The 17,853-nt window shown below is 44.8% G+C and overlaps 1 protein-coding gene and 1 non-coding gene across 2 annotated transcripts; one reads left to right on the forward strand and one right to left on the reverse strand.

Annotated features, from left to right (window-relative positions):
- Window positions 1-3,975: 3,975 nt before the first annotated feature.
- LOC131421338 (small Cajal body-specific RNA 13) lies at window positions 3,976-4,250 on the reverse strand. Its single transcript, XR_009223811.1, has one exon. It is a non-coding gene; the product is annotated as a small Cajal body-specific RNA 13 (non-coding RNA).
- A 1,256-nt stretch (window positions 4,251-5,506) lies between these two features.
- Window positions 5,507-17,102, forward strand: GLRX5 (glutaredoxin 5). The gene is made up of 2 exons (XM_058567647.1): window positions 5,507-5,824; window positions 16,460-17,102. Exons 1-2 carry the CDS (start codon window positions 5,533-5,535, stop codon window positions 16,636-16,638), a joined length of 471 nt encoding a protein of 156 aa, XP_058423630.1. The 5' UTR covers window positions 5,507-5,532; the 3' UTR covers window positions 16,639-17,102.
- The last annotated feature ends 751 nt before the right edge of the window (window positions 17,103-17,853 follow it).

Below are 17,853 nucleotides of genomic sequence, written 5' to 3' on the forward strand. Positions count from 1 at the left end.
TTTATAATATAGTCTTTTACGAAAACTCTGAAGCTCTGGTTCACAGAAATTTCATATCAATTAATTATATCCCCACAGGTTACACTTTCAAAAAGTGTAGTTTAGAATTAACAATTGGGATTTTTCTGGCCATAAAAGCAGAAAAAATATATTTCAAATCCTCCAACCTTTTCCTGCAAAAGAAAACGAACAGTCAATGTCTTATCCCATTTCAACCTGCCCCCTCCCCACCTCTAAGAAACTGGGGTGAATTTCTCTTCCTTTGCTAGAAGAATTGTTGAGGAAGCCTGCAGCGATGGGATCCCATGATAGCAAGGTTTAACTCTGAAGGCATGAAGTCATTAGGGCTCAAAGGGTGAAGTACGAAGTGAAATTCTGACTCATCACGAAGAGCATTTATGGCCTTGGCAACACATCTTAGTAATCACTCAAAAGAAAACAATAAAACATTCTAAATGTTCTCTCTGGCTGCAAACTTGGTGGTTATCAGCGGGGGACATAAACTTCTGGGAACAGATAAATCTTCCTAACAGGTCTAACACACAAGAGGACTGGCTCCTAGCTTTTTATGTTCTGTGGTCTAGGCACCTTCTCAGAAGTTGCTGGAGTGTAATAACAGTTTGTGTTATGGAAACTATGTGCTGATAAAAAAGAAAAACACACAATGCAAAACATTAAAATCTTTCATTAAACAGACAGTTGAGGAAAGTCAACAATTCTTTTATCACCTTTAATCAAGTCTTAACATGAAATATCATTACCACTTTTTATTTTTTATTTTTTTGTGAGGAAGACTGGCTCTGAGCTAACATCTGTGCCCATCTTCCTTTGTTTTGTATGTGGGACACTGCCACACATGGCTTGACGAGCAGTGCATTGGTCCATGCCCGGGATTTGAACCTGCAAACCCCGGGCCACCAAAGTGGAGCTCGTGAACTTAACCACCATGTCACTCGGCCAGCCTGATTACCACTTAATTCTTAATATTATCTTATAGGAGATAGGATTTGGGCTCTTTTTCTCATAATAAAATAAGGTTCTCAACAGAACAGTCCAGCAGATGTCTGGTTTTAAAGGCCCAGAGCCAAGGAGTTCAGTCCTCAATGCAAAAAATAAGCATGGGAACAAAAGAGAACATAAGTCTCAGAAGGGACACAGCTACGGTTTATATTTCTTTCATTGGATTTTTGGATTGAAATTGTCATTTTAGTTTCACAAAGCATAAAAATCACATCCGTATCCAATAAATACAGAGGCAGAGCCAGAGAAGGTAATTCAGGGATATTTAATTTTCTGTGGGACTTCACGGTGATGCTATGATTCAGTAGTAAAATAAAATAAAGTGCTTGGGAAGGCAACAAAACTTACAAATGAACCCCAAGTGCTCAAGTTTGTCAAAAAGATGTTATAAACAAATACTGGAAAGAGAACATAATTTGGGGACCAAATTGTCTGAGAACCATTATCCTAGGGTTGATGTAAGGTTCAAATGAATTCATGTACACAAAACTTGTTTGAAGAACAAAATAGTATGCTACACATGGAACACGGCGTTATTATGGGGGTAAATGTTTAGGAGCAGAGGAATAGGGTACAAATAGATTCCTTAAAACTCGGCAGCCCTCATATAAAGACCTCTTGAAATTGGCATAACCTATTGCAGACAGCACAAATAAATTTTTCACAAATCCAGGACAGGGAAGATAGGAGAGCTGGAAAATTCCAAAGAGAATCAAAAAGAATTCGTAAGTATTTAGTGATGCTTAGGACTGGAACCCAGGCCTCACACCTCTACACTCCAAATCGAAGAAGAGAATCAGGTTCTGCTGTGGCATCTAGGATTTTCATAAATGCTTCTTTCGGGAATCCATTTTCATCTGCATCTCCCACGGTCTGTTCTAGATTGAACTAACCCAATTTACAGCATACCGTTTCTCTTCCTTTCGCCCAGATTAGGAGAGCAGGACCTAGGCGACACAGTGCAAGTGGGCCCTAATGAGGCCTTTCCTGTCTCTAGGCTGAGCCCACATGATGTGGGAAACAGCGATAGCAAAACTGAGGCCACTCCCATGGCCAGAGAAGTATTTATAAAACCAGCTGTCTTGTCAGATAGACGTAGTAGAAATCCAGAAGGCATTCCTACCTCTGCATTAGGGATTCGTGAAAATTCTCTCAGAGGGCTGGGCATCGCCTTGGTTTCTCACACGTTACATTATTTTTAGGGTAGCTGGGGAATCAAGTTAATTCCAGGGTTGCAGTGGTGCCTTAAAATTACTGGATAATAGCTAAGTGCTTCACAGAGAGAGGTTTCCGGGTCCATTCGGGTCCATGGAACTCTGGGCCTCAAATGCTATTTTAGCTCAGGAATGTTTGGTGGCTCAAGCCCTTGTGCAACCCAAGCAGCCATTTTTCTCTTAAAGTGACACTTACAGAATGCTCCGGCCAGCTTGGTCCTAGACATTTCTGTATGGCATGGTGGCAGGCCCTGTGCACAGAAACACACCCTCTTTGTCTGAATACAGTATGGACTTCAAGACTGAAGTCAGGACATAAACCATCAGCTTAGGTTCAGTAATCCTGCCTCTTCATTTCGGGCTAATATATAGGAAGAAACTACCTCAAACGTGCAGGGTTTGTAACTATGGATTCAATGGTGAATTTGCTTTTGGAGGAGCAGGTGGAAAAGAGAAATTTTACCAAATATAGTAAAGCCTTATCTATAAATAAGCACAGGAAAGAAAAACATATTTAGGATGCATGAATTAGCATGTTTACAGGGCATGATTACTTAGTTTGGGGTCTAATTACATTTTGTGACCAAATTCCCAGGATTCTCATAAGTTTCTGTGTACTTCCCACCCCACCTCCCCATTAATGTTCACAAGGGCGAGATCACACACTGATGTAGATTATTTACTTATGTGTTCAAAACACCCAAATACATTTGATTACAAGTACAGTTTTTGACAACTGTTTATTTAAGAATTTACTGTTTATTTAAGAAAAACATGTTTGTCATGTTTCCATTACAGAAATGTCTAAAGAGAAACCTCAAAACTAAAATTCCAAATCATATAAAATGCCCAAATCATATAGTTTGGAATAAATATTTTGAATACTCCAAGAGTAGTTTTAAATCAAAGACAGAAAGGAATATGTTCAACATAGACAACAGTTTATACTGTTATTAAAAACTTAAATTTAGATGTATTGTTTCAGTTTCTTTGGTTCAGATACGTGATTTGTTTTCCTGCCCTTGATCATGCGATCACTTAGCTCCCTGAAAGAGCATCAACATGCTTTCCAACATCCTGACACGTTATGTATGTTCTCATCGTACTCTGTTGCATGCAGCACTCTACCATAATTTTGAAAAACAGAGGCTTTGCACTCTTCTTGCTTAAGGATTACTCTTAATCTTCAATGACAGCTGTACTCTGAACTTATTAATAACAACATCTGAAAACTGTACCTCCGAGGCCAAGACGACTCCTTATTACTGCTCTGATCTTCAGAACACAAGTTTGCAAATTCTTCCTCCTCTTCCAGTCAACACAAACGCAGAATCAGACAGTTTAAAGTAGGCAATAAACAATTTAGGTTTTCAGGAGCAAATCGCCAATATTTACTTAAAAAAATTACTATACTATAAGCATGGGTAAAAGTTAGGGGATTTTGGAAATATTATATTCTCTACTAAGTGTACCAGATGTTAGACTTCTGAAACAACAGTTATACTTCAGCATCACAGCATTTCCAACACATTTTTGTTCACGATGCTTGTTCCTCTGATTTACCTGGAATCAATAAACCTGGAAGAAAAAAAAGGATTCTTTAAGAAGCTGATTAATTTTTGGTCCCATATTCGAAAACTACCAAACATTAATAACATCGACAGGATGAAATACCTCCAAAGCATCAATCAACGGGTCACCTCCACCGATTTCTAAAATATTTAAGGTTTTTAAAAAAGTAATTTGTAGCAGTACTTAGTGTCCAACAGAAACCACTCCATCTGTTAAACAATATCTCGACTGCAAAGCTTCTCTTACTGTTGGTGAATAGATAACGACACCGCACAGTCATGATCACCGTGGCAACAGTACCCAGCAACTATCAGAGGAAAATTGCACATAGAACTGCTGGCTCTTGGGCAGTCACGCCTCAGCTTCCTCTGGCGTATGCTTTTTCTGCAAGTCTGGTGTGCTCCAGGGTACCACCAACCCAGGGCAGCTCCAAGACTACAGATCATGCAGCCCGTTTCGCCGAGTCCTGCTCTTCCAGAATCCCTTGTTCCACCAACACGTGCCCTGCCACGTTGCAAGCGCTGTTCTAGGTACTGAGGAGACAGCAGTGAATTAAGTTGAGTGCCTGGGAGGGAAGTCAATAAACAAACTAATAAATATATGTCAAGGTGTCGTAAGTCCAATGGAGAAGAGAGAAAGCCACGGGCCTAGCAAGGCTTTCTTTCTCTCCTCTGTACCCCCACAGTGCTTTGCACCTGCTTCTCATTTCTCACGCTGACTCCAAACTTGGGGCCCTAGGTCTCTCTGGGGATCTGGCCCTGGCACGTGCCAGCACGCAGCAGCTGCTCAGGGAACATCGGTCGCAGGAACCAACTCCCTTCTTAGTTCCCCACTGAACAAGTCTTCCCTGGGCCTAGGCCCAATGGCTTAGGTGAGCTGGAAAGTCAGCGAAGCCCCAGACCCAGAGGGGATCACAAAGGCGAGAGCGCTTTACAGACTTTAAAAATAAAAGCTGTTTTAGAGAAAGCAGCGCGCGCCAGAGGCGGGCGCCACGGGGCTCGGTCTGGGGCTCTGCTCCCACGTGGCGGCGGGGTCAAGGGAGGGCTGGGGACTCGCGGCCGCGGCCCGGACGCTGGGCCCCGGGCAGGCCGGTCTCCAGTGCGCGGCCCGGCCCGGCCCCGCTCCCGCATTCGGCCGCGGCCCTACCTCACCTCACCGGGTCGCTCACCTCAGCTGGGAACCGCGGACTCAGGCCCCCTCCAGCTCCGCCACCGCCGCGGACGCAAGAACCGGGCGCCAGCCAACCGTGTCGCCATGGCAACTCCACCACCGCCTACACCGGAACCGGAATTCGTCCGGAAGGGCTCCCTTCCCGGCGTCCCGCGGCCGGCGAAACCCCGCCCCGCGCCTTTCCCGGTCCTCCCGGAGTATCCCAGCAGTCCCGTCCATCCGCCGGAGGGAAGTCGTCCTCCCCCTCGTTTCGCCTCTCCTTGCCTCGGAGCGTGACCCTGACGGACACCCACTCTCTCCAATCAACTGAGGAAGTGGTTGCCGACGGCCAATAGTAAGGCTGGAGGATGCGCCTCAGGAGTAAGGACCTCCTCCCACCTGTCGGGGCGGGACGAGGCACGTGATTGGTAGAATCGAGGAATTGCGGGCCAGAGTTGTCCAATCACGGAGGGCAGCTCGGGGCCGCCCAATGAGGGCCCCCGGGGGGCGGGCCGGGGAAGGCTCGGAGCGGAGAGCCGAGGTCCCGGCGGTCGAGGGCTCCGGCGAGCGCGCGGGCATGAGCGGTTCCGTGGGCCGGGCGGCGGCGGCTCTGCTCCGCTGGGGGCGCGGCGCGGGCGGCGGCGGCCTGAGGGGCCCGGGCGTGCGGGCGGCGGGCTCGGGCGGCGGCGGCGGCTCGGCGGAGCAGCTGGACGCGATGGTGAAGAAAGACAAGGTGGTGGTCTTCCTCAAGGGGACGCCGGAGCAGCCCCAGTGCGGCTTCAGCAACGCCGTGGTGCAGATCCTGCGGCTGCACGGCGTCCGCGACTACGCGGCCTACAACGTGCTGGACGACCCCCAGCTCCGGCAAGGTCGGGGCCGCGGGGGGCGGGGCCCGGGGTGCAGGGGTGGGGGGCGGCGGGCCGGGGCCGCTCTGCGGGGCCCGGGGTTTGTCTGGGGCTCGAGCGGGGTTAGGGCACGGGGTACGCCTTTGCATTCTGGGTTTGGGGTCGGGGCGTGATCGACTTGCTCTGGGTCTTGGGGCTCCGGGGCTCTGGTGCTGTTTCCACCTTGGGCGGTGGGTAAGTCCTAGCGGGTCACCGCTCCCCACGCTGAGCTGAAATAGGCGTTTCGGGCGAGTTCACTGTGGCTGAGTCCGAGGAGAGGGGTCAGCAGCCCGACTCCCCGCCCTGCAGGACTGGGGAAGTGGGGCAAAGAGGGATCCAGTAAGAACCAGCAGGAGGGGGGCACTTCGGGGACACTTTAAGGAGCTGGTACTGTCGCTGGTGGGGGGGAAGGCCGAGGCTGCTCTTGTCGGAGGCTAGTGAAGTCAGAGGCTGGCCTCTCATGGTTGAAGGCTCAGGGTATCAGAGACCAGCCTCTGTTGTTGCTAAAGTAGGCTGTTAGCACAACTGTCGGATTGGTCTTAGTTGGGATCTGGTGGTGTGGGAGAAAAAAGTATGCAATTTGATTTTAGATACTCAAGGACCGAGAATTTGGGGGGCTAGGGCTTCGAGAGGCTCGTGGGGAGAGGGAGGAGGAATGGGCCCCAGCTAACTCAAGCTTCCGGAGCCCAGGGAGCCTGGGGCCAGTCAGGGTCTGGGGCCCTTGGCTGCAGGGCTTGTGGCTTTTCACTGGCTCAGGGGAGAGGTGGGAGGGCCCTGACAGCTGATTAGCATCTTTTCTGCAGAACCCCTTGCGTTCTCCTTTTATCTTACTGCCTTCTCCCATTTTATCTCAGTGGGGGAGGAGGAAGAGGCCAGAAGAGCGTGTGTCTGCTCCTTGTCTAGGGTTGGTCAGAGCTGGTGGAGAGATGGGGAGGCTGTGCCCGTACCTCCCCCAGGGTGGCTTAGGGGCCCTGCATTCCAGTTAGAGACTTGCAGTGGCTGAGTCCCAGCATCTCCCTGAGCCTAGTGCTGTTGTTTAGTTACGGTGTTGTAAAAGGAGTCTTTTAAGGCATCAGGTTCTATGTTATTCTACATTTGGAATTCTACATTTTGTTTTTATTTTTATTTTTTGTGAGGAAAATCAGCCGTGAGCTAACATCCATGCTAATCCTCCTCTTTTTGCTGAGGAAGACCGGCTCTGAGCTGACATCTATTGCCAGTCCTCCTCCTTTTTTTCGCCAAAGCCCTGGTAGATAGTTGTATGTCATAGTTGCACATCCTTCTAGTTGCTGTATGTGGGACGTGGCCTCAGCATGGCAGGAGAAGCGGTGCGTCGGTGCATGCCCGGGATCTGAACCCCTGGCCGCCAGTAGCGCAGTTAACCGCTAAGCCATGGGGCCGGGCCCCCTACATTTTGTTATTCTACATTTAGGCCCCTTATTCTACATTTGAAATCATCAATCACAGTCACTCGTATATTGATGAGACAGGTTGGTGTCCTGGAAGGGCTTTGGGTTGGAATCCTGAGGCCGGTCAGCTGTGCAAACCAGCATGTCACGTAACTGCATTTTCCTTTTCTGTAACATGAGGATAATGAAACCAAACGTGGCAGAGTTTTTGTGAGGAAGGAAAGTGCCTATCATCTCACCTGGCACACAGGAGCCACCCCCTAAGTGGAAGCTGTTTTATTATTAGCACTTTATGGTTTTCAAAGTATTTTTTCCCCGCATTACCTAATCCTTACTGAACTCTTGGTTTTGGTGGGTGGACATGATGGGGAGTGGAGGAGGCAGGTTGACATGACCAGGTATGTATAATATTTCCATGTATTAGGCACACGATCCTTTGTCCTCCTGGTCTACTGGAATGCCACCAGTTGCTAGACTCTGGGGTTTTGTCACTACAGGGGGATCTGCAGTCTTCATCCAGTGGCGGCTTCTCTGCTTAAAAGATAAGACACACTACTCTACAATCTTCCAGCTGGAACCTTGCCACAGGTCCCCTGCAAATTGCCAGGATGGCCGCTAGTAAAAAGTTGTGCCGTTGGGTAAATACCCAGAAGTGGAATAGTTGGATCATGTGGAATTTATATGACCATATGACTTCACTCATATGTGAAAGATAAACAAACAAACACATAGATAGGGAGAATAGATGAGTAGTTACCTGAGGGGAAGCAGGGGGAGGGCAAAAGGGGTAAAGGGGCACATGTGTACGGTGACAGATGATGGCAACTAGACTTTTGGTGGTGAACATGATACAGACTATACAGAAGTCAAAATATAGTGATGTACACCTGAAACTTACGTAATATTATAAACCAGTGTGACCTCAATTAAAAAAAAACTATAAAAAAGTGTCGTTAATATCTTGCTTAGTATAAAGTATTAATTTTATTTGTTTATTTATTTTTCCCCCAAAGCCCCGGTAGATAGTTGTATGTCATAGCTGTACATCCTTCTAGTTGCTGTATGTGGGACACGGCCTCAGCATGGCCGGAGAAGCGGTGGGTCGGTGCGCGCCCAGGATCTGAACCCCGGGCCGCCAGTAGCGGAGTGTGCGCAGTTAACCGCTAAGCCACGGGGCCGGCCCCCTACATTTTGTTATTCTACATTTAGGCCCCTTATTCTACATTTGAAATCATCAATCACAGTCACTCGTATATTGATGAGACAGGTTGGTGTCCTGGAAGAGCTTTGGGTTGGAATCCTGAGGCCGGTCAGCTGTGCAAACCAGCATGTCACGTAACTGCATTTTCCTTTTCTGTAACACGAGGATAATGAAACCAAACGTGGCAGAGTTTTTGTGAGGAAGGAAAGTGCCTATCATCTCACCTGGCACACAGGAGCCACCCCCTAAGTGGAAGCTGTTTTATTATTAGCACTTTATGGTTTTCAAAGTATTTTTTCCCGCATTACCTAATCCTTACTGAACTCTTGGTTTTGGTGGGTGGACATGATAGGGAGTGGAGGAGGTAGGTTGACATGACCAGGTATGTATAATATTTCCATGTATTAGGCACACGATCCTTTGTCCTCCTGGTCTACTGGAATGCCACCAGTTGCTAGACTCTGGGGTTTTGTCACTACAGGGGGATCTGCAGTCTTCATCCAGTGGCGGCTTCTCTGCTTAAAAGATAAGACACACTACTCTACAATCTTCCAGCTGGAACCTTGCCACAGGTCCCCTGCAAATTGCCAGGATGGCCGCTAGTAAAAAGTTGTGTTGTTGGGTAAATACCCGGAAGTGGAATAGTTGGATCATGTGGAATTTATATGACCATATGACTTCACTCATATGTGAAAGATAAACAAACACACACACAGATAGGGAGAATAGATGGACACAGATAGGGAGAATAGATGGGTAGTTACCTGAGGGGAAGCAGGGGGAGGGTGAAAGAGGTAAAGGAGCACATGTGTACCGTGACAGATGATGGCAACTAGACTTTTGGTGGTGAACATGATACAGGCTATACAGAAGTCGAAATATAGTGATGTACACCTGAAACTTACATAATGTTATAAACCAATGTGACCTCAATTAAAAAAAACTATAAAAAAGTTGTCGTTAATATCTTGCTTAGTATAAAGTTTTAATTTTATTTATTTATTTATTTTTCTCCCAAAGCCCCAGTAGATAGTTGTATGTCGTAGTTGCATATCCTTCTAGTTGCTGTATGTGGGACACGGCCTCAGCATGGCTGGAGAAGCGGTGCGTCAGTGCACGCCCGGGATCCAAACCCGGGCCGCCAGCAGCAGAGCGCGAGCACTTAACCGCTAAGCCACGGGGCCGGTCCCTAGTATAAAGTTTCGAGGGTCTTTGGTTTATGAATTTCTCTCTCCTATTTAACATAACTGGAGATGAGCTATCCTGGAATATAGCCAATGAACTGAAAGGCAGAGCAGGAATGAGAACGTTTTCTCCTGGCACTTATGTTTCTCCATCTTGTCTGTCTGGCTTCCGATCTTAGGTTCTTGAGTGTTCAAACAACAGCAACAGGAATTTAACCCTTAAATTTCTTGGCCACTGACTTTCATCAGATTGTTATTTTGGTTAATAAATGTATATATATATCGAACAGAACATATACCTCTTTCATTTCTTAGAAAAGTAAACAGTAGTGTAAGAGTTAGCCTTCAGACTGGGCAGGGTGGTGTAAGCATGTTCCCGCAGTGGAGATTAGTTTAGCCAGGGTCAGGCTTGAAAACATTAAGATGCATGATCTCTTTGCTCTCTACCCCTTTGAGTTTGCCAAGAGAGACTGACAGGCTGTTGCTCGCTTTTGCTGGCCAAAGAGATGTCTGTGTACCTTTCTCAGACGCACAGTCACTTCTAGTAACAGGAGAGGGGCTCCTGCAAAATTTAACTTTCCTGTTTTCTTGTGCCAAAAACAACTGGGCTTTACAAATGGCCTAAGCTGGAGGAAGACTCTGAGACACTCTCCTTGTTCTGGGCTCTGAGTCTAGGGGTGTGATACAGAGAGAGCTCAGCCCGTGACCCAAAACAGCTGACTGTGAGGCAGCCTTGTGTGTCAGCCTTTCCCTACGTGTCTCCCTTCTCCTTTCCATCTGGAGAGCACACAGAAGGCACCCACAAAAGGTCTCAGTAGACACACGTCGCTGTGTCTTAATCCTGGTCTTAACAAAGAATATCCTTTATTTTCAGCTATAAGAGTAACATGTATTCATTGAAGAAACTTGGAAACACTGAAAATATAAAGAAAATGAAAATCACCTCTAATTCCACGTAAAAGCATTATTAACATTTGGATCCAGTTTCTGACAGTTCCTTTTCTTTTTTTTTTTTTTTTAAGCACAATTGAGATCATGAATGTCTATACCTAGTATTTTGCCCTCCTGGGAGCGGGGAACATGTCTTATGCCACTGCCTGGGTGCTGTGTATATTGCTTATGCAGAGCAAGCTTTCAATGAGCATCTTAATGAATAAGAAAATGCCTCTTTTTTTTTTTATCATATCATAAATTCTCTTCCATGCTCTTAAAAACGTTATAAACACTCTTAGATTTCTGCCTACTCAGATCACCATTATATTCCTTGCATTGGGAGTAGTGTCTATTGAATAAATAACCGTTATCTTATTGCTGAATGTTTATTAAGCATTTGAAAATATACTCAGCCTTTTCAGTGTCAGGGAATTTAAGGCAATAGTAAAAAACCTATAACATAGGCACACGTTAGAAGTCAGCTAACAAGTTGTGTGCATGTTGGTGTGGTGGATGTGTCATCTGCTGCAGATGGGAGTGTAAAATGGTACCAACACTTTGGAGGAGTAACTGTCACTCCCCAGTCAGGTTGAAGGTGGACATAACTGAAGACCCAGCGGCTGCTCTGCTGGGTGTGTAGGCTAGAGCAGGGAGTGACAGACTTCTTTGTAAAGGGCCGGGGAGTAAATACTGTAGTCTCTGTGGACTGTGTGGTTTCCGTTGTACCTACAGTCATGCACCGCATAACGGCCTTTCGGTCAGCAACGGACCCCGTATACGATGGTGGTCCCCTAAGATTAGTACCATACAGCCTAGGTGTGTAGCGGGCTGTACCATCTAGGTTTGTGTCAGTACGCTCCATGATGTTCTCACAACCGTGAAATCGCCTAAGGATGCATTGTCAGGACGTAGCCTGCCATTGAGGACACAGGACTGTCAACCCTGCTGTTGCAGCATGAAAGCAGTCCGGGGCAACACATAACGAATGGGCACGGCTGATTTCCCATAAAACTTTATTTACAGAAACGGGAAGTGGACCAGATTTGGCCCGGAGGCCATAGTTTGCCACCCCTTGGTCTAGAGAAACAGACCCTGCACTTGAGTTAGAAGACATGTACGGATGGTTGTTGCAGTGTTGCTTGTAATAAGGAAAAATAGGGGCCGGCCCCGTGGCTTAGCGGTTAAGTGCGTGTGCTCCGCTGCTGGCAGCCCGGGTTCGGATCCCGGGCGCGCACCGACGCACCGCTTCTCCGGCCATGCTGAGGCCGCGTCCCACATACAGCAACTAGAAGGATGTGCAACTATGACATACAACTATCTACTGGGGCTTTGGGGCAAAAAAAAAAAGGAGGAGGATTGGCAATAGCTGTTAGCTCAGAGCCGGTCTTTCTCAGCAAAAAGAGGAGGATTAGCACGGATGTTAGCTCAGGGCTGATCTTCCTCACAAAAAAAAAAAAAAGGAAAAATAGGCAAGAAAGGATCTTGTTCTGTTAGTAGCAGACTGGGCAAACAAACTGTAGTCATATGATGGAAAACTAAATTGTGGATAAAATGAACCACATCTAGATGTATTTAATACGACTAATTCTCCAAAAGTACAATGTTGAGTCAAAGGTAATTTGCAAAAAGGTAATTGTGGCACAGTGCCATAATTTATATACACAAATGTTAAAGATATGAAACACTCCCAAATATTGCAGATACATGTGTAGTGCAAGTGTAGCTCATGGGCAGGGGTGACGGGTGCCAGCCACAGGCCAGGGGCTACCTCTGGTGCGCAAGGACGTGGCCTTTGGACTCCTGGAAATCTGGATGGAAGTCCTGGCTCTGCCACATGCTGGCACTGTGACTTTGGTTATGTGGTTTGACCTCTCTGAGCCTTAGTTTCTTCATCTGTGAAACAGGGATAATTATATATACATCTTGTAGGATTTTTGTAAAGATTAAATGAGATTATGTATGTAAAACACTTAGAGTATGAAACTCAGTCACCCTTAGCTCAGTGAATGGGTATTTTTATACTCCATGGCATACTTAACTGGTATCTTTCCTGCATTCTTTCCCTGTTGCACATATTTCTCAGAAAAGCATCACTATGAAGAGTGGGGTAGAGGATATTGTCGTGGGGAGAGTATTTGCATTGTACCTGGCACCCTGGGAGCTTAATTCATTTCACCAAGTGTATCTCACTTCATCTTCATGATAAATCTCTGAGGCATAGAGTTATTCCCAGTTTACAGATAAGGAAACCGAGGCTAAGAGAGTAGCAGATTTTTCTGAGGCTACATTGACCAGCTAGCTGGCCGTAGTCCACTGACCCTGAAGGCAACGCCTTGTTCACTCTGCCAACATACTTTATTTTTCCTCTGTTGAGCATCTACTGTTTTCCATGCTTTCAGCTCAGATTATCTCATGTAGTCCTAATGTCATTTTTTTTGTGGAGCAGTAGATCTATGCAGAACTGATTTTGTAAGACAGCCTCCAAACTGCCAATTCCTAGTGTTACCCTGTTATATAAACTTTGCCATCAACATTTTCTGTCCCGAATTGAATCACAAATCACCAAATCACTATCATCTATAAAATGTGGTTATCATTAAAATCCATTCTTGGGTATGATTTTCTAATTTTAAGAGTTTCTCTCGGATTCTGAGTTGTTCCAAGTGATATTTGTAAGCACTATCACTGTATATTGCAGTTTTTGAAAATTAGAAGGTGAGAGAAATTAGCCATATTTAAACAATTGTGAATCAATGGGATCCATTTTAATTTTCAACTTATGAACAGTGGTCTTTTATTATTGCAAGTTTCTCACTTCACTCTATAGGAATCAATTGGATATTTCCTTAAATATTTAAACTCATAGTCATACTTTTTAAAAATGGAAAATAGCATAATTTTTAAGATGACAAAACTTTGTCTTGACACCAGCTGCGTGTAACACTTGTTAATCTAACAATTAAAGAAACAGGTGAGTTTAATTTTGATACGTTGTCAGATAGTAGGCACCTTGGTCACTGTCGCATGTCATCATGCACTCCGAGGTGAGGCTGTTCTGAGTTCTTGAAATGTAAGTTATTGCCCAAGACAGCCACATGCGGAGGGATTTGGAAGGAGTCAGTCTCCCTCACACGTGACTGTGTGTTGGATGTTCAGGATGGTCAGAAAGCCCACTTGTTTTGGTAATTTTGGGGATAAGTACTAATTCTGGTGGCGTTCCCTTCTCTTCCCTTATAGTCAGGACGAATGGTCTGCAACAACATGAAGTTTAATTAATGAGACAAGCCTAATGCTTTGATTGAGTGTGGTACTGTAAAAATGACTGATGAGAGCAGGTCATTCTTTTACTCAGCAAAGATTTTATTTAAAAAAAACTATACATTTTAGGATTAAACTGTGGTTTTTGGGTGGCCCTCAGACTGCAAATTTATTTTCATTTTTGGTATGTTTCAAAAATTGTAGATACTCACCAAAAAAATCAGTAGATATTTATTGTCATGGAAGGCTTAACACATTATATTATTAATTGAAAAAAGAAACCCAGGTATAATATCATGCACATAGATGGTTCATGTACATAACTGTAAAAGATATTTTAAAAAGTTTAGAAGAATTAAAGTAAGTTTATATTTACTTTAAACGTTTCTTAATTCCCATACCCACCCTCAGTCATCATAAAGGTAAATTTGTAACCAGCATCATTGTAAAATAAGTTCTGATAGAATGTTTGTATTTGAGGATAGAGTTTTAAAGAAAAAACCAAAACACACAACTTACATGCTTAGTCATTATGCAGCAGCAAACATGAGAATGATGAAAAACTTGAGTTCATTGGGGTATTCTAGTGTTTCTAGCTATTTGGTATTATAAAGACTTTTTGATGGTTAATGGAATTTGCCCTTTGTTGGTAACTCCCATACCTTTAGCTGACTTTTTTTGAAGACACCCAGAGTGGCTTAAAAGTGTGCTTTTCTGGGGATGTAATGTACAGCATGGTGACTATAGTTAATAATACTGTATTGCGTATTTGAAAGTTGCTAAGAGAGTAAATCTTAAAAGTTCTTATCACAAGAAAAAAAATTTTGTAACTATGTATGGTGACGAATGTTAACTAGACTTATTGTGGTGATCATTTTGCAGTATATACAAATATTGATTCATTATGTTGTACACCTGAAACAATATAACGCCATATGTCAGTTATACCTCAACAACAAAAAGAAATTCAGAAAAAATGTACACCTGAAACAATATAACGCCATATGTCAGTTATACCTCAACAACAAAAAGAAATTCAGAAAAACAAACAAGTGTGCTTTTCGGGACCCATAACATCATCACCATCTCTTCATGCATGAAGTCTGGAGAAGAAAGATAAAGCCCTTCCTTGGGGGGCCTTCCCTAGTGCTGTCACTTAGAACAAAGTCACTATTTTTAGAAGGTGGTGACTTTTAGAAGAGAAAAACACCTCGTATCTTGGGACTGTTATTTGTGATATAACTCAAATTGGCAATTTTATCTGGAAAGTACATATTTGATAGTAAATGATAGGATATCAGGAACCAGTTTTTGCATTTTTCGTTTGTTTACATAAAAACCAGCACTTGACTGATTTTTTTAAATTTGTATAATATTGTATTTTGTTTGAAGAATCTGTTGACTTTTCTGTTTTATTTGTATGCTCGTTTTGGCCATTTAAAAATATCTGCCTATATAAAGTATAAAAATATCATATATAATCTATAGTGATTAATTATTATGTGTTGTGCTTTTGACCATCCTCTGTTTTTAACATAACCAGCACAGACATTTTATTGGCTTGATATGTTTTAAAAGTGTATTTCATCTCAGCATGTGAGTAGAAAGGGAAGTAGAATGGTGGGGAAGAATGTTAGAAAAGAGTAATCTTTTATGTCTTAAGATTGAAACCACATTTCTTTCCTAGTGTTTTGTTGTAACTGTGATTGCCGTGGCCCAGAACTGAACAGAATAGTCACACGGCTGCTCTATCACAGAAAAAGCCTCATCTCTGTGTGTCCTCAAAGCCGTTCGCACATAGGACTGATCACACGCGTGCTGGTTGGTTTCTTGTCTGCTCTGAGCGCTTGAGAGCAGGGGGTGGGTCTCCCTCACCCCGTGGCCCTGCGCCTGGCCCAGGACATGGGCCTTTCCTTCATTGAGCTCAGTCACTGCGAGTTCTGTGCTGAGCCAAATTGCCTGCCCCGTGGAGAGCCCATCCAAGGGGCTGAACAGGATGAGGGCTGCAGTCTGTAGCCATGGGAAAGGGGTTTTTCTCTGGGTAAAAGAATTATTGAAGATAAAAACCAGGAACTCAGCATCTTGAGTATAAGTAACTGGTGGCATTCACCAACCCGACGGGTACAAAAGCATGAGGTGGGGACTGCCTCGTTTCTCAGTGAGTTACCGTGCCGGATCCATGGTAAGTAGTCCATTTGGAGAAGAAGTTGTGGTGTTTCTTTTAAGCGTTCTTTCACTGGAAACATGACTGGCAGATGCGTGGAGAATATGGCTTTGCGTATCTTGTGTGACTTACATTAACCAATCCAGTTCTCTGCCGTTAATCCAGTGTCACTTGTTGCCTGGTAATTTATGAGAGCCTCACATATCTGATTCTCATAAAAACCCCGTGAGATGAGGGTGGAAACAGGATGAGAAGTTAAGTCACTTGTCTGAGGTCTCACAGTGTGTAATTGGGAGAGTTAGGGTTGAAACAGCGGTCCATTTATGCTCTTTGTGGCAAACACATTGTTCCCCAAGGATGGGGGAAGCAAGGACACCGGATGTTCTGCTAGGAGTGGGTAAAAAACATATTTTACTGTGAAAAGTTCAACTTTGACCGTTTAAATGACTCTTAAATGTTCTTTCCCCACAGGCATTAAAGACTATTCCAACTGGCCCACCATCCCGCAAGTGTACCTCAATGGCGAGTTTGTGGGGGGCTGTGACATTCTTCTGCAGATGCACCAGAACGGGGACCTGGTGGAAGAACTGAAAAAGCTGGGGATCCGCTCCGCCCTTTTAGATGAAAAGAAAGACCAAGACGCAAAGTGAGGGCGGCCCGGGTCCTCCCTGAGCCGAATGCCCAGGAGCCCTTGGGCCAGAGACTCACTGCCAGAAAAGCCTTACCGATTTTGGTTTTCTCTCTTCACTCAACTGCTTGCTCTGATTCTCCCAGTACGTAAGCAGTCGGTGATTTTAGTGTGTCTGGTGTTTGGGCTAAGAATATTCTATTGTGAACCTAATTATAACCACTGCACTGTAGTAATTCAATGTTGTATTATGATCTTGCTGTAAACAAAATTTGTTGTTATATTGTCATTTACTCTTTGCCTGATTCGGGAGTACAACTGGGAGCTTTTGAATCATTATTCATGAGTCTTCTGCAAATGTGTCGGTCTGCAAAGATAATATATCCCCCCAAATTTTTGTAACTTGTTCTGTTAAGAAAAATGATGGACAAGGAAGGAAATATGATAACTGGGGTATTGTTTTTTAAAATAAACTGCCTACCCAGGGATGCTGTGTGTGAGTCGTTAATTCTGGATAGCAGTAAGTCTGTGTCCTAGTCCGTTCAGACTGCTATAACAAAGTACCGTAGACTAGGTGGCTTATAAACAACAGGAATTTATTTCTCATGGTTCTGGAAGCTGGAAGTCCAAGATCAAGGCTCCAGCAGGTTAGGTGTCTGGTGAGGGCCCGCTCCTGCTTCATAGATAGCGTCTTCTCACTGTGTCCTCACTAGGATGCTCTCTGGGGTCCCTTTTATTTTTATTTTATTTTATTATTAATTTTTTTTTGTGAGGAAGATCAGCCCTGAGCTAACATCTGCCAGTCCTCCTCTTTTTTTTGCTGAGGAAGACTGGCCCTGGACTAACATCTGTGCCCATCTTCCTCTACTTTATATGGGACGCCGCCACAGCATGGCTTGACAAGTGGTGCATCGGTGCATGCCCGGGATCCGAACCGGTGAACCCCAGGCCGCCACAGCGGAGCGCGTGCACTTAACCGCTTGTGCCACTGGGCCAGCCCCCTGGGGTCCCTTTTATAAGGGTACTGATCCCATTCATAGGGGTCCTTCCCTCATGACCTAATCACCTCCTAAAGGCCCCACCTCCCAACACCCGCACTTCGGGGGTTAGGTGTCAATATGAGAAGTTTGAGGAGACAGACACTCAGTCTATAGCAGTCTGTAAGGGTTTTTAGTACCTGTGAGCTTTAGTTTTTAGGGATTAAGAGTGATTCTCATGTTCTTGTGCAAAATTTGCC

The sequence above is a fragment of the Diceros bicornis genome, chromosome 24 (assembly GCF_020826845.1).
Source record: "Diceros bicornis minor isolate mBicDic1 chromosome 24, mDicBic1.mat.cur, whole genome shotgun sequence".
Classification (NCBI taxonomy): domain Eukaryota; kingdom Metazoa; phylum Chordata; class Mammalia; order Perissodactyla; family Rhinocerotidae; genus Diceros; species Diceros bicornis.